A 27,546-nucleotide genomic window follows, 5' to 3' on the forward strand; every position below is an offset into this window, starting at 1 on the left:
TAGTCTATACTGCTGGGTTGGTCACTTGGGCTAGTGAAACGTCTGTAGTCTATACTCGTGGGTTGGTCACTCGGGCTAGTGAAATGTCTGTAGTCTACACCCCTGGGTTGGTCACTTGGGCTAGTGAAATGTCTGTAGTCTATACTGCTGGGTTGGTCACTCGGGCTAGTGAAATGTCTGTAGTCTATACCCCTGGGTTGGTCACTCGGGCTAGTGAAATGTCTGTAGTCTATACTCGTGGGTTGGTCACTCGGGCTAGTGAAATGTCTGTAGTCTATACTGCTGGGTTGGTCACTTGGGCTAGTGAAACGTCTGTAGTCTATACCCCTGGGTTGGTCACTCGGGCTAGTGAAATGTCTGTAGTCTATACTGCTGGGTTGGTCACTTGGGCTAGTGAAACGTCTGTAGTCTATACTCGTGGGTTGGTCACTTGGGCTAGTGAAATGTCTGTAGTCTATACCCCTGGGTTGGTCACTCAGGCTAGTGAAATGTCTGTAGTCTATACTCGTGGGTTGGTCACTCGGGTTAGTGAAATGTCTGTAGTCTACACCCCTGGGTTGGTCACTCGGGCTAGTGAAATGTCTGTAGTCTACACCCCTGGGTTGGTCACTCGGGCTAGTGAAACGTCTGTAGTCTACACTCCTGGGTTGGTTACTCGGGCTAGTGAAACGTCTGTAGTCTACACCCCTGGGTTGGTCACTCGGGCTAGTGAAATGTCTGTAGTCTATACTCGTGGGTTGGTCACTCGGGTTAGTGAAATGTCTGTAGTCTACACCCCTGGGTTGGTCACTCGGGCTAGTGAAACGTCTGTAGTCTATACTCCTGGGTTGGTCACTCGGGCTAGTGAAACGTCTGTAGTCTATACCCCTGGGTTGGTCACTCGGGCTAGTGAAATGTCTGTAGTCTATACCCCTGGGTTGGTCACTCGGGCTAGTGAAACGTCTGTAGTCTATACTCGTGGGTTGGTCACTCGGGTTAGTGAAATGTCTGTAGTCTATACCCCTGGGTTGGTCACTCGGGCTAGTGAAACGTCTGTAGTCTATACTCGTGGGTTGGTCACTCGGGTTAGTGAAATGTCTGTAGTCTATACTCGTGGGTTGGTCACTCGGGCTAGTGAAATGTCTGTAGTCTATACCCCTGGGTTGGTCACTTGGGCTAGTGAAATGTCTGTAGTCTACACCCCTGGGTTGGTCACTCGGGCTAGTGAAATGTCTGTAGTCTATACCCCTGGGTTGGTCACTCGGGCTAGTGAAATGTCTGTAGTCTACACCCCTGGGTTGGTCACTCGGGCTAGTGAAATGTCTGTAGTCTATACTGCTGGGTTGGTCACACGGGCTAGTGAAATGTCTGTGGTCTATACTCGTGGGTTGGTCACTCGGGCTAGTGAAATGTCTGTAGTCTATACTGCTGGGTTGGTCACTCGGGCTAGTGAAATGTCTGTAGTCTATACTCGTGGGTTGGTCACTCGGGCTAGTGAAATGTCTGTAGTCTATACTGCTGGGTTGGTCACACGGGCTAGTGAAATGTCTGTAGTCTATACTCGTGGGTTGGTCACTCGGGCTAGTGAAATGTCTGTAGTCTATACTGCTGGGTTGGTCACTCGGGCTAGTGAAATGTCTGTAGTCTACACCCCTGGGTTGGTCACTCGGGCTAGTGAAATGTCTGTAGTCTACACCCCTGGGTTGGTCACTCGGGCTAGTGAAACGTCTGTAGTCTACACCCCTGGGTTGGTCACTCGGGCTAGTGAAATGTCTGTAGTCTATACTGCTGGGTTGGTCACTCGGGCTAGTGAAATGTCTGTAGTCTATACTGCTGGGTTGGTCACTTGGGCTAGTGAAACGTCTGTAGTCTATACTCGTGGGTTGGTCACTCGGGCTAGTGAAATGTCTGTAGTCTACACCCCTGGGTTGGTCACTTGGGCTAGTGAAATGTCTGTAGTCTATACTGCTGGGTTGGTCACTCGGGCTAGTGAAATGTCTGTAGTCTATACCCCTGGGTTGGTCACTCGGGCTAGTGAAATGTCTGTAGTCTATACTCGTGGGTTGGTCACTCGGGCTAGTGAAATGTCTGTAGTCTATACTGCTGGGTTGGTCACTTGGGCTAGTGAAACGTCTGTAGTCTATACCCCTGGGTTGGTCACTCGGGCTAGTGAAATGTCTGTAGTCTATACTGCTGGGTTGGTCACTTGGGCTAGTGAAACGTCTGTAGTCTATACTCGTGGGTTGGTCACTTGGGCTAGTGAAATGTCTGTAGTCTATACCCCTGGGTTGGTCACTCAGGCTAGTGAAATGTCTGTAGTCTATACTCGTGGGTTGGTCACTCGGGTTAGTGAAATGTCTGTAGTCTACACCCCTGGGTTGGTCACTCGGGCTAGTGAAATGTCTGTAGTCTACACCCCTGGGTTGGTCACTCGGGCTAGTGAAACGTCTGTAGTCTACACTCCTGGGTTGGTCACTCGGGCTAGTGAAATGTCTGTAGTCTACACCCCTGGGTTGGTCACTCGGGCTAGTGAAATGTCTGTAGTCTACACCCCTGGGTTGGTCACTCGGGCTAGTGAAATGTCTGTAGTCTATACTCGTGGGTTGGTCACTCGGGCTAGTGAAATGTCTGTAGTCTATACTCGTGGGTTGGTCACTCAGATAAATGAAGTCCATTTTGTCTTGGGAATGATCACAGATTAGCCAAGTATGTGAATGAACAACTCAATTCCTTTAAACAAGTGTTATACATATAATTCTGGTATTGCAGATACAAGAGGTACAATATTTCTACTCTCACTCTCTAATTATCTGATAATTATAATTTTAAAGTTGTGCCAGTAGAATGTCTCAATTCATTTTCACAGTTATTCAAATGATACAAAGGAACAAAATATTTAATTTGAGTAGTTTATAGAAATACTTTAATCTCAACCACGGCTCATAACTTGATATGTAATAACAACAACAAAATAAAGTTTATAACTCAACAACTTGTTTTAGAAAAACTGTTATATCCTCTAATTTAATGCAAGAGTAATTTGATGTCATCTAAGCATTAACTGATGATAACCAGTCTGAGAGCAAATTAACTATTACATCTCTTTATACTGTTAACTCTGGTTAACAATAAATCTGGAATAACTAGAATCTCTTTTAACGACACTATAACAAACATCCTAGTGATTCATGAAAATGGATCAAATAACCCAAAAAATATACAAGAGAATATCAGAAACTTGCATTATAAGATTAATAGATATCTGATACATAAGCATGATGGAAAGTGCCAAATTGACCAATGCATACCAGATAACAACCAAATACCTTGAAATAGATAAAACATCTGACCCTTGTATTTAAATACTACTAGTGACAGTCTCAATACATCTTGGGTGTCCTACATAAATGCAATAGTAAGAAAAATTAACATATATGTACAATGATATTTCATATGAAGTTCAATTCATTTAATATTGACTCTGAGATTTACAGCTCATCAGTACATACAACATACCATATGATTGTGTATTGTATATGTATGAATTGAATGAATAAAATAAAGTTGATATTAACATATATACAATACATTGGCAGCCACTGCAATATAGCAGTGTAGTATCAATATACATAGAAAATAGACAAATTCATTAACAAATTTATTAACAAAATCAGATATTATATACTGTTTTTCTTAACTGTATGGCATCATATACATTATATACATAAGTTGAATTTTCAATAATGAAAATGCTACATTTCACTTGCCACACTCACACTTGCCACACTCACACTTGCCACACTCACACTTGCCACACTTGCCACACTCACACTTGCCACACTCACACTTGCCACACTCACACTTGCCACACTCACACTTGCCACACTTGCCACACTCACACTTGCCACACTTGCCACACTCACACTTGCCACACTCACACTTGCCACACTCACACTTGCCACACTTGCCACACTCACACTTGCCACACTCACACTTGCCACACTCACACTTGCCACACTCACACTTGCCACACTTGCCACACTCACACTTGCCACACTCACACTTGCCACACTCACACTTGCCACACTTGCCACACTCACACTTGCCACACTTGCCACACTCACACTTGCCACACTCACACTTGCCACACTTGCCACACTCACACTTGCCACACTCACACTTGCCACACTTGCCACACTCACACTTGCCACACTCACACTTGCCACACTCACACTTGCCACACTTGCCACACTCACACTTGCCACACTTGCCACACTCACACTTGCCACACTCACACTTGCCACACTCACACTTGCCACACTTGCCACACTCACACTTGCCACACTCACACTTGCCACACTCACACTTGCCACACTCACACTTGCCACACTTGCCACACTCACACTTGCCACACTCACACTTGCCACACTCACACTTGCCACACTCACACTTGCCCACACTTGCCACACTCACACTTGCCACACTCACACTTGCCACACTCACACTTGCCACACTTGCCACACTTGCCACACTCACACTTGCCACACTCACACTTGACGTTATGTATGTTTTAATAACAAAATAGTCAATAATCTGCACAGCATAAAAATTTCACTAGAACCAGCTAGCACCTTTTGTTAAATCTTTACATCTTCACTTTCATCGTACAAGTACAAAGGTCCAGCCTTAAACAGCAAACATTTCACCTTGACATTTGACACAACAATTTAGGGTCAAGTTATCAAAGCGGGTAAATGGGTGGAAGCGATCAATAACATTAATGCATGGATCACGAAGGGCATTGGCGATATGGTTTTGAATATCATCTGGGTCAATCTTCTTAGAAAGGAACTGAAAAATAAACAAAAAAAGAATATCAGTGGAAATGATGAACTCAACCTGACAACAACTTTATTGGAGACTTTTCCTGTCTGTGTTGTACTTGGTGGTATGAATGTAATAATATCTACATCAATTGATGGTTTAGCAAGTATGTGAGTAGAACAAGTATTAATTGTGGCTGTGAATCAAATTATTTATTGGTATTTGCAGATTTAGAAATATCAATACTTGAAAGTGTGTAATATATAAACAAGTATGCTGGATATTGCTAAAGCAATACATGTACCCTACCAGCCCCTGCTAGTAGTGTGTGACCATTACCAAAAAACCCTGAAACTCGGACTTCGTCTGTAGCAACTCATACTTAATCTACATACCAACTTTCACCAACATGGGTTGAAGCATGACTGAGAAAAGTACAGAAAACTGAGTGGACAGAAAGACGGGACAGAAATACGGAAGGGCAGACAGGGAAAGGAAACCTACACCCGCCACCCCGCCCCCTCTCCCCCTCAACATAACATTCCTGAGTAGTGTTTCTTTAGCTCACCACTGAATGATCTTTATTATTTGTATGTAAGACTGATCTCTTCTCTACTTTTCACAAGTGAAAGCAAGCATTCTGGGTATTGCTAAAGCAATATATGTTCCCTACATGCCCTACTAAAAATAGTAAGTGACTGTGACCTTGACCTCAAAAACCCTGTACCTTAAACTTGTTCTGTAGCAACTTATCCTGAAGAATATTTCTTCAACATACCTAGAAGTATGGCTGAGAAATGTATGGAAAACAGAGAGTGCATGGATGGACCGACGGACAGACGTTCTCACAGACGGATTGGGAGGAAACCAGGTACAGGACATATAATTGAAATGTTAGTTGTACATTGCTCGCTGTCATCCACAGAAAAACAGACATATGACCAATCTGATGCCAGTATTCCTTCCCCTGTAATGACAGCTCAGTCACATCATTTGAACAGATTAAATATACATACCTCATTCGCACGTGACTCAGCAAGAGTTAATCTGTCTGTCCAATGGTCTATGTTAACAACAGAGTCTAGAGCAATATGGCTTGGCAACAGTCGATACCGAATGGCCTCACTCAGTCGCTGGTTAGCACGGGCCAAATCAAGACTATTATTGGATGCCACACACATCGATTTTTGGGAGTTCAATGGGTCAAATGCTGACCTGACTTGCTGGAGGGTTCTGGTAACATGACAGAAAATCAAGTTCAAGTGATGGCAAGCAATTCACAGAAAAAACACCATGCATATTGTGAATCACAATATTAAAATGATTGATCAAATGTCTTGCCATAAGACTCAAACTTTTAATCTTAACAATATTCTAGCAAAAGAGAACTGCGGGATGGAACAACATACACCCGTTAAATGGCATGTAGTGTTATATACTGCCTTCCATCAAAATTTTAATTACACCACCTTAACAAGAGATCCCAGAGGGATCTTGGCGCCCACCATTGAATGATCTTTATAGGTTCCATGTCAGATTGATCTTTTCTCTACTTTTTCCTTCCTCTAAGTCTTACTAATCTGTGTAAATTCAGAAACAGCCCTCTAGTACTTTGCAAACAATTTAAGATTTAGCGATAATGGCTGTCTGTTGTTTTCGGATTGGTCCGAAAATGCAACACCAGGGACCAAGGGGAGCCTACATATGAAATTCGAGAAAGATCCCTTCAGTACCTTCTGTAAAATAGCGATAACAAACTTCAATTGTCAAAATACAAGATGGCTGCCTGTCGGGCAGGTTGTTTTCTGACTGGTCTCAAAATCCAATATGCATAACTAGGCACAGAGGGCAACCTACAAATGAAATTTCAGAAAGATCCCTTCAGCAATTTCTGATAAATAGCGACAACAAACTTCAATTGTCAAAATCCAAGATGGCGGCCTGTCGGCCATGTTGTTTTCCTATTGGTCCCAAGATGCAATATGCAGAACTACAGACCAAGGGCAACTTACAAAAACGTTTGAGAAAGATCCCTTCAGTACTTTCTCAGAAATAGCGATAACAAACTTCAATTGTCAAAATCCAAGATGGCTGCCAGTCGGCCATGTTGTTTTCCGATTGGTCTCAAAATGTAATATGCATAACTAGGCACCAAGGGGAACCTATATATGAAAATTTGAGAAAGATCCCTTCAGTACTTTCTGAGAAATAGCGATAACAAACTTCAATTGTCAAAATCCAGATGGCTGCCTGTCGGCCATGTTGTTTTCCGATAGGTCTCAAAATGCAATATGCATAACTAGGCACCAAGGGGAACCTACATATGAAATTTGAGAAAGATCCCTTCAGTACTTTCTCAGAAATAGCGATAACAAACTTCAATTATCAAAATCCAAGATGGCTGCCTGTCGGCCATGTTGTTTTCCGATTGGTCTCAAAATGCAATATGCATAACTAGGCACCAAGGGGAGCCTACATATGAAATTTGAGAAAGATCCCTTCAGTACTTTCTCAGAAATAGCGATAACAAACTTCAATTATCAAAATCCAAGATGGCTGCCTGTCGGCCATGTTGTTTTCTGATTGGTCTCAAAATGCAATATGCATAACTAGGCACCAAGGGGAATCTACATATGAAATTTGAGAAAGATCCCTTCAGTACTTTCTCAGAAATAGCGATAACAAACTTCAATTATCAAAATCCAAGATGGCTGCCTGTCGGCCATGTTGTTTTCTGATTGGTCTCAAAATGCAATATGCATAACTAGGCACCAAGAGAAACATACATATGAAATTTGAGAAAGATCCCTTCAGTACTTTCTCAGAAATAGCGATAACAAACTTCAATTGTCAAAATCCAAGATGGCTGCCTGTCGGCCATGTTGTTTTCCGATTGGTCTCAAAATGCAATATGCATAACTAGACACCAAGGAGAACATACATATGAAATTTGAGAAAAATCCTTTCAGTACTTTCTGAGGATTAGCGATAACAAGAATTGTTTACGGACGGAGGGACGGACGGACGGAGGGACGGACGGACGGAGGGACGGACGGACGGACGACGGACCACGGACGCAGGGCGATTTGAATAGCCCACCATCTGATGATGGTGGGCTAAAAATTGGCTTGCTGGCATGTTATAAATCTCAACTTTCACTACAAAGTCAATGTTCGATTTCCTAACAGTCTGAGGAAAACAAGTAATCGACTCTAACTCATAAAATACAATCATAGACATCAGGATTATAAAGTCTAACAAAGTTCAAAGATTTCTGAGAAAAAAAGGCTGAATCAAATTTTATCAGGGAAAGTTATATATCATAGTTGGAATGCATTCCAAGATTCATCATCGATTGAAAATGTAGGAGATTTCCAGACAAAAATCAAATACTGAAATTAACAAAGGGGAATAACTTGAAAAACAAGAGCTGTTGGAGAACAGCATAGCTCGTCTCGCAAATGTTTGTCGACAAATAATTAAAATATATTAATTGGAATGGTTTCGCAAATTGCATTAATAATATTTATATTGTTTACTTGATCAGATTATGCTTTGTGAATTCATGCAATTTTCAAAACCATACCAATTTATATATATGTATAAATTATTTATTGACAAACAATCGGGAGACAAGCTATGCTGTTGTAGATTAAATGAATATATTAAATACAAATGTAATTGCTTTTGGACATATTTGTTCAATTTTTTGACAAAATATTATCCTAATGAGAGTTGTCTCCCTTGAAAAATATGGACCGGTATAAATTGTCTATTGTGAGCATTTTCACATTGTTTTATTTTCAGTTTCATCCCAGGAAGGGGAAGTGTAACTCCATAGGGACTCTTTTACAAAATATCAGCACCCTAGTACAATCATAAAGTGATGTGTTATATAGCTTTCAACATTTGCACAAAAATTTAAAAAGAAATGTGTTTTTTCGCAAAAAAAATATTTCAGTTTAACTCTGGCAAGGGATAGTTTAACCCCCACAGGGAACCTAATACCATGTATTACTATGCCTTTCAACACTCACAATATAAACTTAACACAAAGTCCAAAGATTTAAAAACAAAAACAAAAAAACACAGATTTAAAAAGAAAAAATCCAATTTTTTTTAAAAGTTTTACTCCAGGAAGGGATTGTCTTACTCCATAGGGACTCTATTGCCAAACATCAGCATCCTAGTACAATTATAAAGTGATGTATTAAAACCTCTTAACACTTGCACCAAAAACTTAACGCAGAAATATTCTAAGTCCAAAAAATTGAAAATTCTGGTTTTTTCCCAAAAAAATCTTTTAGTTTAACTCCGGCAGGGGATAGTTTAACCCAAGAGGGAGTCTATTACCAACTATCAGAACCCTAGTACAATTATAAAGTGATGTATTAATACCTTTCAACACTTGCACCAAAAACTTAACGCAGAAATATTCCAAAAATTTGAAAATTCTGATTTTTTCCCAAAAGAGGGAGTCTATTACAAATTTCTATTACTATTTTCAAAGTCCAAAAAGTTTCAAAAATCTGTTTTTTGTCCAAAAAATCTTTTAGTTTAACTCCGGCAGGGGATAGTTTGACCCCCACAGGGACCATATTACCATAAATTACAAAAATTTGCAAAAATCTGTTTTTTTTCCAAAAAATCTTTTAGTTTAACTCCGGCAGGGGATAGTTTGACCCCCACAGGGACCATATTACCATAAATTACTATGCCTTTCAACACTTGCACCAAAAATTTAACATTTGGAAAACCAACGCCGACGACGGAGTGACGACATAAGTTCTCACTCTTCTTCGAAGAGACGAGCTAAAAATGAATCAAAATTCCTTTCATGGAAACACAACTGCACAAAATGATTGTAATACATGCAAATATTCAAAGAAATCAATCGAAAAATGTTGAAGGAAATCGTCAGACAAGGCAAAGTTTCGCTGACAGACAGATCACATCATATAATAATGCTTCTGTCAAATTTGACCAGCATATAAAAATCATTATAGAACACATTTGAAACATGTGAACTCTAATGTAGGCTAAGGTTGTTTAATTGAACAAACATGGTACACCATCATCTAAAGATGATATGTATATCATGATTCAGGGCCCTTACTTAATTTATGGAGAAGAAGTTGCTTAAAGACAGACCACATTTGACCCATGACCTTGAAAATAGGTCAAGGTCATTTTTTTGAACAAGCTTGGTAGCCCTTCCTCCCAGCATGCTTTTGGCCCAATGTCATGAACCTGGATCTCTTGGTTATTGAGGTGAAGTCGAAATATTTTAATTGGTAACATGTGCAAGACAAGACCAATTAAAAGGCAATCAAAATAGATCGCCTGAGACTTTGTCTTCAATGACCTTAAAACATACTTGTAGGTTTCCATAAGGTTTGTGCGTATCTCATGGCGTTCATTCAACATCTGCTGGATTGAACTTTGTGATTCTTGACACAGCATGGATAGGTAGGCCTTAGAGGAAGCTAACTCATCAATCATCACCCTGGCAAGAAAAAGTAAAGATGTTAAACCATCAATTAAAACACAATCAACTAAAACAATTGTCACTTAGAGTCTGTCAACTTTAACCAAAGGTCAGAGGTTAAAACAATTGTCACACAGATCTACAGTAGTCTGTGAACCAATTTAGGTCATAGAGGTTAAAACAATCACTATTCATGCAAGAGTCTGTATCAAAAAGGTCAGAGGTTAAAACAAATGTCACTCAGAGTCTGTCAACCAAAGGTCAGAGGTTAAAACAGTCATCACTAAAGATTTTATTACTTACAGCGAGGGACTTGAAAGCGTGTATGCACCGTTTACTTGAACTCTCTATCAGCTATGCCCACCTGTACAGTGTGTGTCAACAGGCAGTAGTCAAGAGCTATTTATAGTACAATACTTCACTGGACCGCGTGCTATTACACAGTCATAACAAAATGGCTAATGACGTGTTTCTGCAGTTCCTAACAGAGTTGGATTCTGGACTTGTTGAATACAAGAAAGAGTTGAAAAAGTGTCTGTCAGAAGTTTTTCAACTTTGAAGTACCTCGGACCGAGGGAATGAAGTTCAGTCCATGGCTATTCCTGAGGTGTATATAAAAGGATGATAATGGACTTATTAACTTACAGACTCCCAGTACCAAAAATAGGATGAAGATGAGTTTGGAGATATCAGAAGGACAAAATCAGAACATTAAAAGTCAGTAAAATATTATTAAGTAAAATTTACTAAAATTCTGTTTTTGTCCAAAAAGAAGCAAACAAACCCTCATATCAATATTACTATGAAATTATTTAAAGTAAAATGAAGAAGCAATAAAAAGATATTATATTTAATAATTTCAGAAAATCTGAAAGTTTAGTCTAAATCCTAAAATACAACAAGTAAAATTGACGTAATCTGTCTGTTGAATCCTACAATGCAATGGAACTATAAAGATTGGTAGGACTAACATAAATACAACTGTGATCAACTAAACACAAAACTTTAATGGCAGATTCCTAGTATCACCAATTTCCAGATTCACAAGACCAATAGCTTACGGATGATGTTCAATAAATGAAGGATTGTGTTGAGATGTCCAGCTATCAAACTATATATACAAAGTTTGGGTAGAGTTGAACTTATTTGAGCAACAGACCTGAATGCAAAACTTAAGAGAAATGTGTTTTACTCTGCCTTTGCTGCCTGAAAATAAATCCATAATCTCACTTCTGTAACCACAAATTCCTTATTTCATGCACGCAAACAGCACCTTTATAAAATTTCATTGAAATCAATCAAGAAATCACATGATTGTAAAGCTGCATTGACTAGGTCTGCAAGGGGATGCATAACAGAAACCCAATGGGCCTGTATCACTCATCTGATTCTACATCAACTCTGAAGTTAATCTAGGTCATTTCTGCAGATACTAAGCTGATGAACACTTTATCTAAATATCTAATTAGACTAGCCTCAGGTTTATTCAATTCAAGACATATAAATCTAGTCATTCATTCCAGCAAACTATTGGCCTAATATCAGGTCTCAAGAGTCTCTTGGCTATTGAAAAATTATTGTTTCAAATCTTAAGCCTTTTTCAACCCTGTGACCTTGAATATAGATCAAGGTCATTTGTTTGAACAAACTTGTAGCCCTTCATCCCAGTATGCTACAAGCCCAATATCATGTTCCTTGGCCTCTTGATTAATGAGAAGAAACTGTTGTTTAAAGATTTCAGCCTATTTTCTTTCTTTTTTTAAACTTGGCAGCCCTTTACCGCAGCACAGACATTATATATAGCAACTGGATATTGAAAAGAAATTGTTTAAAGATTTCAGCCTATTTGACCCCTGTTACCTTAAATGTACTAGATCATGGTCACTCATTTGATGCATTTTTCCGGCCTCTTGATTATTGAGAAGAAGTTGAAAGTTAACGCGGGATAGACAGACGACAGGTGAGCTAAAGATTTGATTAAGATTTTAAATATAAAGAAATTGTTGCATCCTCTTGGAAGCATCGAGATGAATGTTATTTCTGATAATAAAAAGTCTTGTACTGTAGGTCTATAAAATATAGAGTGACAACAGTTTGAATGTGTGTGTTTAGTACTGTAGGTCTATAAAATATAGAGTGACAACAGCTTGAATGTGTGTTTAGTTATCAGAGAGTTATGATGTAGTCAGATGTTGACTCAAGAAGCTGTAAAAAGTGCCACACACATACACAGAATGTAAAGCAGTATAATTACAAATGACAAGAATGCTACACCTCACTTCTGACTCACAATTACCTGCTGGCAAGGAACTTGCTCCTCCACATATCAGCTTGTATGGAGACCTTGTCTATGTGCTCAAAGTCTTCTGTACGCCTTTTAGCAAAAGTACCGATCTCCGTAGAAAGCTGGGCTCTGTCTCTATAGGGTATATAGATGTAAAAGATGTCAGACATCTGATTATAGTACAGTGTTTAGAGAAGGGTAAGGGAAACCAGTTGTCTAAACATGATTCTCAAGCAGTCTACAATTATTGATAAAGGGGCATGCAATAAAAAATTATGTATTTAAAAATAAGCCTGTTTGTAAACTTCAGTTTCTGATGACTATGTGACTGATGTTTCACAAAACAGAGAAGTTGTCAAAACAAGGTCCAGTCTACCACCATAACTAAAAGAGGCTCAAATGCCATGATATTAAATATTCAGGTCCAAAAAAATAAAACCTCTTGTGTAAATCTCAGAGTGTTAAAAATGACAAAATCTTCTTAAAATGACAAGGTTTTTCTAAAAACATAAAATTTTGTTTTGGGATTTAATTTTAGAAAAGCCATGTGCTATATATAATTAAATGTAATAAGATCAATGTATAAACTCTCTCTTAATTTCTAAGAATCCATTTTGTAAATGTATCCATTTTCATTTCATTGATATATGTTGCTTAGCCAAATAAAGTCAAGTATTGCTTTTTTTGGTTTAAATTCATTTGTTGCAAAAAATCTCCATCACTCACTGCCAAGCGCTAGCAATGACATTCAATCCACTAATGTTAATCTAAAAAAATACAAGAGGCCCATGGGCCTTAACGGTCACCTTAGATTTGAAATATTTCAGTTAATTTAATTGACCCTTTTTGGCCCCACCCATCAGCCCCTATATATGGGTCAGTCAGGGCCAACATGTGCATGCCATCAAAATGTCATCCCATGCTGATAATGTTAACCAAGTTAGAATGAATTCCAATCGAAATCAAACAAATTAAGAGTCAAAAATGTGATTTCCCTATATAAACTATAGTAAATTTTACCCCCTCCCCAGGGGCAAACTTGAGACCCCAGGGTCATGAAATTCACAATTTTGGTAAAGTACCTTAAGTCCCTTCCATCAATGAAGAGTATTATATTCCATCATATCTGAGAGTAGAAAAGAAGATTTTTGAAATTTCAATCAATTTGACCATTTTCAGCCCCGCCCATCAGCCCCTGGGGGTCAGTCAGGGTCAATATGTGCATGCCATCAAACTGTCATCCAATGCTGATAATGTTAACCAAGTTAGAATGAATTCCAATCAAAATCAAACAAATTATAGTCAAAAATGTGATTTCCCTATATAAACTATAGTAAATTTTATCCCCTCCCCAAGGGCAAACGTGAGACCCCTGGGTCATGAAATTCACAATTTTGGTAAAGCACCTTAAGACCCTTCCATCTATGAAGAGTGTTTGATTCCATCATATCTGAGAGTAGAGAAGAAGAATTTTTTTGAAGTTTTAGTCAATTTGACCCATTTTAGCGCCGCCCCTCAGGTCCCTGGGGGGTGGGGACCATATAATTCACAATGTTGGCCATAGAAGCTTCCAGCCAAATTTCATTGAATTTGGTTTAGGGGTTTTGGAGAAGAAGTGGAAAATGTAAATTGTTTACGAACGGACGACGCACGACGACGGACAAAAGGGGATTACATGTAGAATAGGTCACTTGAGACTTTGTCTCAGGTGACCTAAAAATGTGTATATTGTGTGTCATACCTTGCAAGGTTCTCAACTCTAAACTGCAAGTCATCTCCCACAGATGCTACCAATAGTTTTTTCAGCTCAGAATTTACCTGTAAAACAAGAATTACATGTAATTATATATATAATCATGTCTCGTCTGTCCTGCTACTTTGTCACACAGTGAAGTTTTAAGCAAACTCTCAATTTCACTAAAATTTCAGGATTATTTTCCCTAAAAAAACAAAAATACCTCCAGTTGACAGTATGTTAGCTATCTGTTTACATTATACTGACATGTGTTAATATTGATAAATTGAAAAACAAAATTTAATGTAATATTTATCAGAAATTATTCTATGAAATTATTCTACAAGTTGCTGTAATAAAATAACTTGAATTCTGCAGGATCAACACTGTACCGGTGTTGGTGATACGCATGGTATTTAGTACATTACCAGTGGTTCAGGTATAGTCTATGCATTAACGTGTTCATCTACATATTAACTAATAATTGCATACTCTATCTCCATCACCTGTAACCATCTTGCTAAGTTATTTGACTTATTGAGCCACCAGAGTGGTTCACGAATCAAACCTTTACAAAAACATGTTCATATAGAACACAATGCTGTGACTGTCTACAGCCGTAGAGCAACTTTTTACATTGTAATACAGATTCAACATAAATCCCTGAGCTTCATTCTTTGGCCCTTGAAGTGACTTGCTGAAAAAATATTAATCTAAGAGTATAAATAAAAAAGGAAAACTTTAAACATGTCAAAAACTTGAAGAAATGAACAGGTACAATAATAATACCAATAAAATTGGCACTGGACAAAAGGTAAACAAGAGGCCCAGACGGTTTGCCTCACTCACCTGGCTATTTCAGTAATTATGGCAAAATACCAGAGTTATATTTCAAATATTTTCCAACTTTTGAACTGCCTCTCCCAACAATTGTCAAAACTACAGGTTGATTAAATCTTGTCATTCTTTTTTTTCCTTTGTTTATTTCCCTTATTGGGCCCCCTTTCTCCCACCCCAATGTTGTCATATATCCTTCATTTATACAACATACAAATTAACACTGCCAAATAATTCTTCAGACAAAATTTCATCAAAATACATTTAGATGTTCAGAACTAGTAGCCTCTTAAAAAGATTCCCCCTTTGGCCCAGGTGAACCAAAAAACAACTGTTAAAAATAATATTATTACAAAGGGCTATAACTCTGTATAAGTAACTGTCAAATAATTCCCATTTTTGAACTCGTCCGAAATCTTGACAATATATAAATATATATGGCTAAATACAAAGTTTCATCAAACTTGGTTGATATCTACTCTAGTTATCGTGTTATAAGGTCCAATAATACAATTTTTATAAAAGGCAATAACTTTCAGTTACTGTCCCATATTTTCCATTTTTGAACTTGTCCGAGATCTTGTCAATATATGGCTACATACAAAGTTTCATCAAATTTGGTTGAAGTTTACTCTAGTTATCATGTTGGTCTAATAATAATATTATAAACAAGGGCAATATCTCTGTAATTTGATAAGTTTTGGTCGAATAATTCCCATTTTCAAACTTGTCCGAGATCGTGATGATATATAACTGCATACAAAGTTTCATCAAACTTTGTTGATATTTACTCAAGTTATTGTGATCACAATGTAATTGTTGACGGACGGATGGATGCCGGACACCATGGTATGGCATAAACCCACCTTGGTCCTTTGAACCAATGTTTGTGAGCGGAAAAGTAGAAAGTAAAGTATGTATGTGATTTAGAAAAAAGATCTTTGAAGCACGTACAGAGCATCAAACAATTCATCAATATCAATTGTCCAAATCAAAGATGGTTATCATATATGTCTTCCCCTTTTGTTCATCCATGTCAGTCTCAAAATTAAACATGCACAAATATGGACTAACATGGAATATGGAATTTGACAGCTTATATATTGTAGTCTCAATTAAATACAGTGCATTCCGCTTAATTGGGTTGCCTATTTGCGGGGACTTTTTACCCGATTAACCGACTTATGCAATAAGCCGAAATGCACGTCGCCATCTTGGATTTGGTCTGTAATGGTTGTCAGACTTGGGTCGATTTTGGATGAAAATATTTGCGTTATTATTGTTAATAAACGGTGTTTTTGTTTGTGTTTTTACTGATGTCAAATTGTCAGATTACTATTACTAATTGTATAAAAATACATGTACATATTGTATTACAATAATAAAACCTTAAAGATTGTTTCTTATTCGCGACACAGTACAATCGTAGCACCTCAAATCCCCTCATACATTCCTGTTTCATCCACGTGTTGCTAATTTGACATACGATCTAAGGACTCGCCGACAATTACAGCTAGACTCTAAAATCATTTATGTTTATCATAGAGACATTCTTATGTTCGCTATGAAGTTTAAAATATTCCATATTATTTTCAATTGCCAAAGCACAAGAGATCGGAGAAACCGATTTTATTTAGGTCGCTTCCTGTGGTATAAATTCATATGAACTTGACACTGGCAATCACTGATAAAACAACACGAAATCCAATGTAATGTTTTTATTAACCAGTTCTAATCCTTACCTGAATAGGAATTATAAGCTAACGTCGGGCGTATGTCCTTTTACTGCTCGCTACTGTTTTTTTAATAACTCACCTGTGTACCGGTGTCGTCACATTTCCCCGTGGCGAACCCCTCACTTTGGATTCGCCACATACAGTAAGCGGTGATATCAATCGATCTGTAGCAATGTCAGACCCAGGTCAAAACCTATTGTTTTGGTTTCTGCTTCGAAGATTTTACATCCCAGAAGTAAAAGTTTAATTGTCTAGTAGCTTAATTATGCTTTTAAACCCCAATTACGTTGGCCTGCTGCTGACTCTAAAAATAACATTTAATTTTACCCACAATTCTTATTCGACTTCCTGTTGGGGAAAAACCCCACGAGGCAGAATTAACAACAACACAGTTCTGAACATGACAAAACCTATAATATTTTACCGTTTTTTGACATTTTAACCATCTGAATTACCCTATTTGTTGATAAATGTCTAAAACTTAAAGAAATATGTGATGACTTTTGTGAAAATCGGAGCATTTCTATTTTTTGTCCCGATTGTTCTATTCGAATAACCGAAAAAATACGACTTTTCCAACCCAATTAAACAAATTTTTTAAAAATGATTTAAGAGAAAATGGTTTTGGTATTTGAAATTTTACCCAATTAAATGAAATACCCGATTAAGCGTTACCTGATTAACTGGAATGTACTGTACACTATAAAAATATCAATAACATTCATTGTTTTAGCGAAAGGAGGATTGATGATATCAGAGATAGGGTAAAAATAAATAGTCATGTAATGAGTAAATACATACTTGAAACTGAACATCAAGTTGTCTTTTCATGTTTTCCATTTCTTTCTTCAATCTGGCATTTTCATCTTTTAGCTCTGCGTTTTCGTTTTGAAGGGAGGCTATTTGATTCCCTATTGTGTCAGGAAATGGTAGACACTCAAGGGAAGAAACCTTTTTCAGTTCTGTAGACTTGAGATTTAAACCAAAGTTGGTCTGTTTAATGTCAGGGGCACCTGTCCCAGGGAAAGGATCTACCTTAATGATAGGTTTGGATACAGATGCACTGACTGTTTTACTCTGGTCCAGAGGGCCTGTGACACTGGCCGTTGACACCACTGCAGTCATGGGCTTTTTGCTTTGGAAACTGTACTTTGGCATTGCTTGCCTCTGAAGAACTGTTCCTTTATTGTTCAGACTTGTCAGTGATTGTGTCCTTGACACACGTTTTGTTGGTTGTGAAGGGACATGTACAGCACTGGATGTCTCAATCTTCACCAAAGGTTTGGGAAGGATTGTGTCTGGGAATGGCATCGCAGAATCCATATTTTCTTTACAACTTCTAAAACAAATAAACATGAAGCAATAATTCCATGATATATGATCATGAAGATCTAAATGAATTACAAAGGCTAAAGCTGGCATATGATGAGGACAGTGTTACATTTCAGGGGATCTGAGAATTTGCCTGACACTAGTACTCATCATAACACAAGCATGGTAAACACTAGTACTCTACACAACACAAGTATGGTCACTCTACACAGCACAAGTATGGTCACTCTACAAACCACAAGTATGGTCACTATACACAACACAAATTTGGTCAACACTAGAAATATACACAACACAAGTATGGTAACTCTACACAACACAAGTATGGTCACTCTACACAACACAAGTATGGTCATTATACACATCACAAGTATGGTCCGTCTACACAACACAAGTATGATCACTATACACAACACAAGTATGGTCCATCTACACAACACAAGTATGATCACTATACACAACACAAGTATGGTCACTCTACACAACACAAGTATGGTCGACACTAGTACTCTACACAGCACAAGTATGGTCACTCTACACAACACAAGTATGGTCACTCTACACAACACACAACACAAGTATGGTCACTCTACACAACACTCAACACAAGTATGGTCACTCTACACAACACACAACACAAGTATGGTCACTCTACACAACATAAGTATGGTCCGTCTACACAACACAAGCATGATCACTATACACAACTTAAGTATGGTCGACACTAGTACTCTACACAACACAAGTATGGTCACTCTACAAAACACAAGTATGGCCAGTCTACACAACACAAGTATGGTTAGTCAACACAACACAAGTATGGTCACTCTACACAACACAAGTATGATCACTATACACAACACAAGTATGGTCACTCTACACAACACAAGTATGGTCGACACTAGTACTCTACACAGCACAAGTATGGTCACTCTACAAAACACAAGTATGGTCACTCTACAAAACACAAGTATGGTCACTCTACACAACACAAGTATGGTCACTATACACAACACAAGTATATATGGTCACTCTACACAACACAAGTATGGTCACTATATACAACACAACTATGGTCACTCTACAAAACACAAGTATGGTCACTCTACACAACATAAGTATGGCCAGTCTACACAACACAAGTATGGCCAGTCTACACAACACAAGTATGGCCAGTCTACACAACACAAGTGATACACAACACAAGTAAGGTCGACACTAGTACTATACACAACACAAGTATGGTCATTCTACACAACACAAGTATGGTCACTATACATAACACAAGAGGCCATGAGGGCCTGGTACCGCTCACCTGGTTGATTTGATCAAACTTCAAAATAATGTTCATGTTCAATTTGTTAACACCTTTATTTGTTGATGTCTAACAATGCTATACATATATGGTTATGGGGATCTTAACGGTTTCAAAGATATAGCAACAAATCCAAGTCCCTAGGGGTGGGGAAAGATCCTAGGGCCTATTTTTACAACATGATTGTGTTTATCTCTTCATGCCCAACAATGCTATATATGGTTATAGGGTGGGGATCTCAGTGGTTTCAAAGATATAACAAAAGAACTAAGTCCCTATGGGTGGGGAAAGACCCCAGAGCTTATTTTCCTTCATTATTTTGTTTATCTCTTGATGCCTAGTAATGCTATATATGGTTATGGGGTGGGGATCACAACAGTTTTAAACATATAACAACGAAACTGAGTCCCTTAGGGTGGGGAAAGATCCCTGGGCCTATTTTTTAATCATTATTTTGTTTATCTCTTGATGCCCAAGAATGCTATACATGTATATGGTTATGGGATGGGGATCGCAATGGTTTCAAAGATATAACAAACAAACTTACTCTTTAGGGTTGGGAAAAGACCCCAGGGCTTATTTTTATAACAAGATATTGTCTATCTCTAGATGCCCAGCAATGCTATATGTGGATATCGGGTGGGGATCTCAATGGTTTCTAAAATATGAGAGGTCATTTTTAGCAATACAGCCAAATTGCTCCCTTTTGCCCAACCCCTCAGGCCCCTTGGAGGGTCAGCCCCATCATTTGTGTAAATTGAATCCCAGCCACCTAGGGATGTTACCACTGAAATATCAATATCATACATTGCTTAGTTCCAGAGAAAAAGTCGTTTTACATATCAATATTGCCAAATGGACCACTTTTGGCACTGCCCCTCAGGCCCCGGGGAGTCAGCCCCATCATTTGTACAATTTTGAATCTGCACCCCATAGTGATGCTTCCAAGGGAATATAAGCAATATTCATTGCTCCGTTTCAGCGGAGAAGTCGCTTATATCAATCTAGCCATATTGAGCACTTTTGGCCCCGCCTCTCAGGCCCTTGGGGGTAAGCCCAACTATTTGTACAATTTTTAATCCCCATTTCATAGTGATGCTACCAGGCAAAAATGACCAATATCAACTGCTTGGTTTCAGAAGTTGTTTATATCAATAGACAAATTAACCCCTTTTGGCCCCGCCCCTCTGGTCCCCAGGGGGTTATAGCTATGTCCCCACCATTTGCACAATTTTGAATACTATCCCCATAGTGATACTATCATGGAAATATGAGTGATATCCATTGCTCAGTTTTCGAGAAGAAGTAATTTATATCAGAACAGCTATATTGACCCATTTTGGTCCCGCCCCTCTAGCCTCCAGGGGGGAGGGGGGGTTAGGTCCCCACCATTTGTACAATTTTGAAAACTAATCCCATAGTGATGCTATCATGGAAATATGAGTGATATCCATTGCTAGGTTTCAGAGAATAAGTCGTTTATATAAATATAACCGGAAACCCAATTGACCACATTCAGCCCGCCCCTCAGACCCCTGGGGGGTCATCTCCATCATTTGTACAATTTTGAATCCCCACTGCTTAGTGATGCTACCAGGCAAATATGAGCAATATCCATTGCTCGGTTTCAGAAAAGAAGTCGTTTATATCAATATAGCTAAATTGACCCTTTTTGGCCCCGCCCCAGAGGCCCCTAGGGGGTCAGCCCCATCATTTGTGCAATTTTCAGTCCCCTACCCATAGGGATGCTTTTTACCAAATTTGTTCACAATTTCGATCAGTGGTTATGAGGAAGAAGTCAAATAAGTCAATTGCTGACGGACGGGCGACACAGTATGGCATAAGCTCACCTTGGTCCTTTATCCTTCGGACCAGGTGAGCTAACAAGTATCGTTACTCTACACAACACAAGTATGGTCAGTCTTAATTTTCATACTTAGACAGTACATATACTGTCAGTCTTCATTCAATACTATAGACTATACACTACATAATGATATACTGTCAGTCTTCATTAATACTATAGACTATACACTACATAATGATATACTGTCAGTCTTCATTAATACTATAGACTATACACTACATAATGATATACTGTCAGTCTTCATTAATACTATAGACTATACACTACATAATGATATACTGTCAGTCTTCATTAATACTATAGACTATACACTACATAATGATATACTGTCAGTCTTCATTAATACTATAGACTATACACTACATAATGATATACTGTCAGTCTTCATTAATACTATAGACTATACACTACATAATGATATACTGTCAGTCTTCATTAATACTATAGACTATACACTACATAATGATATACTGTCAGTCTTCATTAATACTATAGACTATACACTACATAATGATATACTGTCAGTCTTCATTAATACTATAGACTATACACTACATAATGATATACTGTCAGTCTTCATTAATACTATAGACTATACACTACATAATGATATACTGTCAGTCTTCATTAATACTATAGACTATACACTACATAATGATATACTGTCAGTCTTTATTTAATACTATATATATATACTGTACATATACTGTCAGTCTTTATTTAAAGTGTACTCTGAATGAAAAATTATATTTAAATATGTTATTGGTATTGATTAATAAACAATAATGCAGAAAACCGCAATAAAATCGGCCGACCAATTACCGAGTAATTACAATTTTTCTCGAAAACACACCTGAAGCCCAAAGCTGAATACCTCGTTTTGGTGACCTCTGACCTGGGACGTCACAGGTTGAACACGATCAGAGCCGCCATATAGGAAATATATTTAAAAAAAAAAAAAAATTATTTTAACGGGTCGTTGTAACATGTATGACATTTGAATAACGGGCCGTTTATAACGACTTACATCATATAGCCTTTATTATGAGGGCATGACCGGTTTGTTACATACAAATGTACCAGTATTTATTTCGGTTATAATACTTCTAGTAATACAAGTTTAAAATGCAATTCATACAAGATGTGAAATAAATGCTAATCATTTTGAATTTTTTATTAGCCAAAACAGCAATGATACCGTTAGTTGTGATTTTTGGGTAATTGTCCACAATTGATAAAACGTGTCCATGAAAGATCAGTAACTCCCAGACAAGATTCATAGAGTAAGTTTTCAACATCATGGGTATATATATGAATCAGGTAGCTTAGGTTAATTATTCTATAGACAAACCTTTGAGATACAAATTTTTTCGTTTGAAAGGAAAACAAAACTCACAGAATTCCAAAAATAATTTGTTTGATTTCAACAACTTGAAAATGTATTCCTTATAGTATAAACGCAATTCTTCATAAAATTCAAGCTCAATTTATGTACAACCTGTAAAAGCATGTTCGGAACTTTTTTAAGTGCACAGAAACCAAACGTGTGAACTCACAAGCAATTATCGGCGTGTGCCGATTAGAACACAGAAATCACAGACACCTGTGGTGCAGTGACAGGTGTGACGAGCTTGTGGACCGTAATTTCACACCTGGTAATTGTTTAGTGGTATACTAACCCATTAAAACTTGAGAATTCGTAATTCTCTGAACATGTTTATACATCTTTTAAAAGTCCCTTTTTAAGTGAAGATATGACTTGCGACACGAATGGAAAGCAAAACCACAACTCGATCACTTCATAATAATGACACAATTAAAAAAATAATAGCAAAAAATACCTAAAATTTGAAAAAAAATCATACACGAAAATCATTGTGAGTTTAGAAGTTTTGGTATTAATTATGATTAGTCACGATGAAATAAATTGTATGTTTTTTATCATAAACAAGAGGCCCATAGGGCCTGTATCGCTCACCTGGTTGGATTTGACCAAATGTCAAAATAATGTTCATGTTCAATTCCTTTTGTTTGTTAACCTCAAACAATGCTATTTATGGTTATAGCGTGGGGATCCCAACTGCTTTAAAGAAATAATGAAGTCCAGACCCTCTGAGTTTACAACATGCATTTATAACTTTATGACTAGTAGTGATTTAAAGGAATTACCTCTATTTCCCATATGGGGCCCCGCCCCTTTTGCCCCTCGGGGGTCAGAGTCACCATTTATGCAAAATCTGTTCCCCTTCCCCCAAGAATGTTTCTTACCAAATTGAGTTCAAATCCATTCATAACTTTATAACTAGTAGCGATTTTAAGGAATTACCTCTATTTCCCCATTAGGCCCCGCCCCTTTGGCCCCTTTGGGGTCAGAGTCACCATTTATGCAAAATCTGTTCCCCTTCCCCAAAGAATGTTTCTTACTCAATTGGGTTCAAATCCATTCATAAATTTATGACTAGTAGCGATTTAAAGGAATAACCTCTATTTCCCATATGGGGCCCCGCCCCTTTGGCCCCTCGGGGGTCAGAGTCACCATTTATGCAAAATCTGTTCCCCTTCCCCAAAGGATGTTTCTGACCATATTGGGTTCAAATCCATTCATAACTTTATGACTAGTAGCGATTTGAAGGAATTACCTCTATTTCCCCATTAGGCCCCGCCCCTTTGGCCCCTTGGGGGGTCAGAGTCACCATTTATGCAAAATCTGTTCCCCTTCCCCAAAGGATGTTTCTGACCATATTGGGTTCAAATCCATTCATAACTTTATGACTAGTAGCGATTTAAAGGAATTGCCTCTATTTCCCCATTAGGCCCCGCCCCTTTGGCCCCTTGGGGGTCAGAGTCACCATTTATGCAAAATCTGATCCCCTTCCCTGAAGGATGTTTCTGACCAAATTGGGTTCAAATCCATTCATAACTTTATGACTAGTAGCGATTTGAAGGAATTACCTCTATTTCCCCAATAGGCCCCGCCCCTTTGGACCCTTGGGGGTCAGAGTAACCATTTATGCAAAATCTGTTCCCCTTCCCCAAAGGATGTTTCTGACCAAATTGGGTTCAAATCCATTCATAACTTTATGACTAGTAGCGATTTGAAGGAATTACCTCTATTTTCCCATTAGGCCCCGCCCCTTTGGCCCCTTGGGGGTCAGAGTCACCATTTATGCAAAATCTGTTCCCCTTCCCCAAAGGATGTTTCGGACCAAATTGGGTTCAAATCCATTCATAACTTTATGACTAGTAGCGATTTAAAGGAATTGCCTCAATTTCCCCTATTGGACCCCGCCCCTCAGGCCCCTTGGGGGTCAGAGTCACCATTTATGCAAAATCTGATCCCCTTCTACCAAGGATGTTTCTGACCAAATTTGGTCAAAATCCAATAAGAACTTTTTGACTAGTAGCGATTTGAAGCAAATGTTGACGGACGGACGACGGACGACGGACGACGGACACCGGACGACGGACGACGGACGACGGACGCCGCACCATGGCATAAGCTCACCGGACCTTCGGTCCAGGTGAGCTAAAAACGGAGCTAAAATGATGGTTTTAATAAGTACCTATGCTTTATACCTGTACAGAAAGTATCAATTATGTTATAATTGTTGCGAATCACTTTTATATAATTTCACTGACAACGATCGTATCTAAATTATATCTTTCCAAGCATTTAATCGTCCTTAATCCCCGAGACCATGGCATGTAAAATAAGGGATAAAATCTATATACAGAAGTTTGTTGTAGACTTCAACACTGGTATTCATACGGGAGAGAGATTTAGTCTATTGTAGATCATGATGATTATAATATATTACTTTCTAAATTAAGTGTCCTTCATGACTAGATGCGGGTTTTGTATAGAATATAACGCATGAAGTTACTGTACGTGTGTTCGTCTTTTCTCACAAACCAGAGTATCCAGAACTGTTGTATTGTTGGTATGTTTATTTGAGTATTAATTTGCAAATGAAATGGCACATTATTTTATTTTAAAATGTTGATGCTGTGTTCCTTTCTTTGGTAATGAGTAAAAAATGGTAAACACATAACTAATATACATTTATTGGTGATCGGCCGATTATTGCACCAGTCTGTGTTAACCAACCGGTCATTTTCAGAGTCAATTTCACTATTTTTTTTTTAAAACTTAAACTTATATTGTTGGATTCCGACTTCTTGTCGGCAATATTCGCCAAATTCAACAACCTCAAATCTCATGTCCAGATCGTATTCAGACATGTTTGTGCTGCTATTGTTAACACTGTCCTCTATGCTACTGGCCACCATAACAGTCACTCCGTTCAACCTGTGACGTCATAGACTGAAGAGTTCCAAATCAGCGTGACTGACCGATACGCTGATTAGCAGTCGACCGACAGGTGCAAATCATGTACTTCGATGTGCGATATCTCGGCACTCAGCCAACCGATTTTGATGCGGTTTGCGACATTCTTCTTTGGTGGTTACAAAGAATAACATATTTGATTATCGTTTTTCGTTCAGGGTACACTTTAATACTATAGTCACAGGCAGCAGCAATCGCACTATGCACTCATTTCATATGTATGTATAAGCATGTCATTTTGAAATTGTATGTCACATAACACCACTTGTAGACCTCTAATGAATGTTTTGACCAAATTAGAATGGTGTGAGGTCACGTTAATATTTCTAGACTTACCAGCTTTCCAAAACTTACCAAAAAAACCCTTTTAATTGGGTTTTTGTGCCAAAAAAAATTAAGCCCGGAAAATGTTAAAACGCGAAAAAATCAGTTTTTCAGGAGAATTTTGCCATAACATCACTCCTATACCTCTAATGTTAAAACCAAATTAGAAGAGTATAAGGTTTTTACTCTTTCCAAAAACTTTAACGTCTAGGTGTGGCATAGGACGCCGACGCCTCGGCCTGGTGCTCGTTTTTCGAAAATTTAAAGATTTTCATTCATTATTTTTATTTTGTTCAGAAAAAGCTACCTTTTCAAATTATGGATTGAAAATATCTCTATAATATGAAAAAAAAAAGCATTTGGCATTGCTACTCGTAACCGGCGAGCTAAAACTCAGAAACTAAACATGCCCAGTGCCCCTATGTACCCAGCCGACAACGATGCAGTATCCGGATTTCCGGGTACATACACGGCTTCGGATCAAGCTACCTTTCAAATAAATGGGGTGATATTGAGAAAGACGTTCTAATTTGTGGCAAAGTCGGTGTGTTCTTGAAGAAACAAGTCCATCACATCTGGGTTTACCCACTGTTGTTTTCGTCTTCGCTTTCACTTCCGGTTGTTGCCTCGCTTTTATCTGCAAAGGAAGTTGATGATGGGGGTCATTTCTTGTATCCCGAGCCGAGCCCGAGCTTTCGGCCCGAGCCCGAGCTTTGGATATTTTCGCTTTTTTCTTTAACGCATGGACTGAGTAAACCCATTTTCTCTACATTTGTTTGTGTTGATGTTTGTCACTTAACCGTTCCAGTAAAATTTCATGAAAATAAATGTTACTCTTGAAATCGCCGATTTTCATTTTTCAAGGGGGTCATTTCTTGTATCCCGCACTCAAGCGTGACTATTCACTTTTTTTTGCAAATTATTTAAAATACATACGCTATTTTTGTGATATTCTTACATGCATGTAACCAGTAAACATTGCTTGTTTTAAAAATATCAACTTCAACATCAATCTCGGTTTATTTCATTGGAAATTTGGACTTTTTAGTAACCGAGCCTCAGATCATCGGACTAGCCAGCTGGCTAGCCATGTTTACACCGAGTCCGTGCTAAGGGCAGACAACTCAACCGAGTCCGAGCATTAATTTGTGTACATATTATGTAGAACTCTTGGCCATATAAAATGTTTCCAGACTCAACGACGGGGACGTGGTTCTACAATGAGTCCATATAATTAATTAGTTATTCAAATATTACAAACTGTTTATACTTATTATTTTCTAACTTCAAAATTTTGATAAAGAAGACCGTGTGAATTTTAGTTACAAACAAGAATTTGATAATTTGCTTATATGTTGTCACAGAGACATATATATCTGTATATATGTCTCTGGTAACATCGCTATTTCCCCGTACACATAGTGGCTCCCTTTATTCGTGACCACTCAAGCATATCCCTTATCGAGAGCGTCCCGTC

At 38.3% G+C, this 27,546-nt stretch overlaps 2 protein-coding genes across 3 annotated transcripts; both read right to left on the reverse strand.

Annotated features, from left to right (window-relative positions):
* Nucleotides 1-3,738: 3,738 nt before the first annotated feature.
* LOC117341911 (keratin-associated protein 5-2-like) lies at nt 3,739-4,642 on the reverse strand. Its single transcript, XM_033903771.1, has 2 exons — nt 4,637-4,642; nt 3,739-4,572 (listed from the first exon to the last, which is right to left on the reverse strand). The coding sequence occupies exons 1-2, from the start codon at nt 4,640-4,642 to the stop codon at nt 3,739-3,741; spliced, it is 840 nt and encodes a 279-aa protein (XP_033759662.1).
* Nucleotides 4,448-26,701, reverse strand: LOC117342276 (golgin-45-like). Of its 2 annotated transcripts, none has more exons than XM_033904370.1 (7): nt 26,559-26,701; nt 17,685-18,219; nt 14,317-14,393; nt 12,588-12,710; nt 10,181-10,309; nt 5,820-6,036; nt 4,448-4,830 (listed from the first exon to the last, which is right to left on the reverse strand). In XM_033904370.1, exons 2-7 carry the CDS (start codon nt 18,204-18,206, stop codon nt 4,666-4,668), a joined length of 1,233 nt encoding a protein of 410 aa, XP_033760261.1. In that variant the 5' UTR covers nt 18,207-18,219; nt 26,559-26,701; the 3' UTR covers nt 4,448-4,665. The 2 variants fall into 2 exon arrangements, with proteins under 2 accessions (XP_033760261.1, XP_033760260.1); XM_033904369.1 differs by having other exon boundaries at nt 17,685-18,222.
* Between the last annotated feature and the right edge of the window lie 845 nt (nt 26,702-27,546).

This window comes from Pecten maximus, chromosome 14 (assembly GCF_902652985.1).
Source record: "Pecten maximus chromosome 14, xPecMax1.1, whole genome shotgun sequence".
Lineage (NCBI taxonomy): Eukaryota > Metazoa > Mollusca > Bivalvia > Pectinida > Pectinidae > Pecten > Pecten maximus.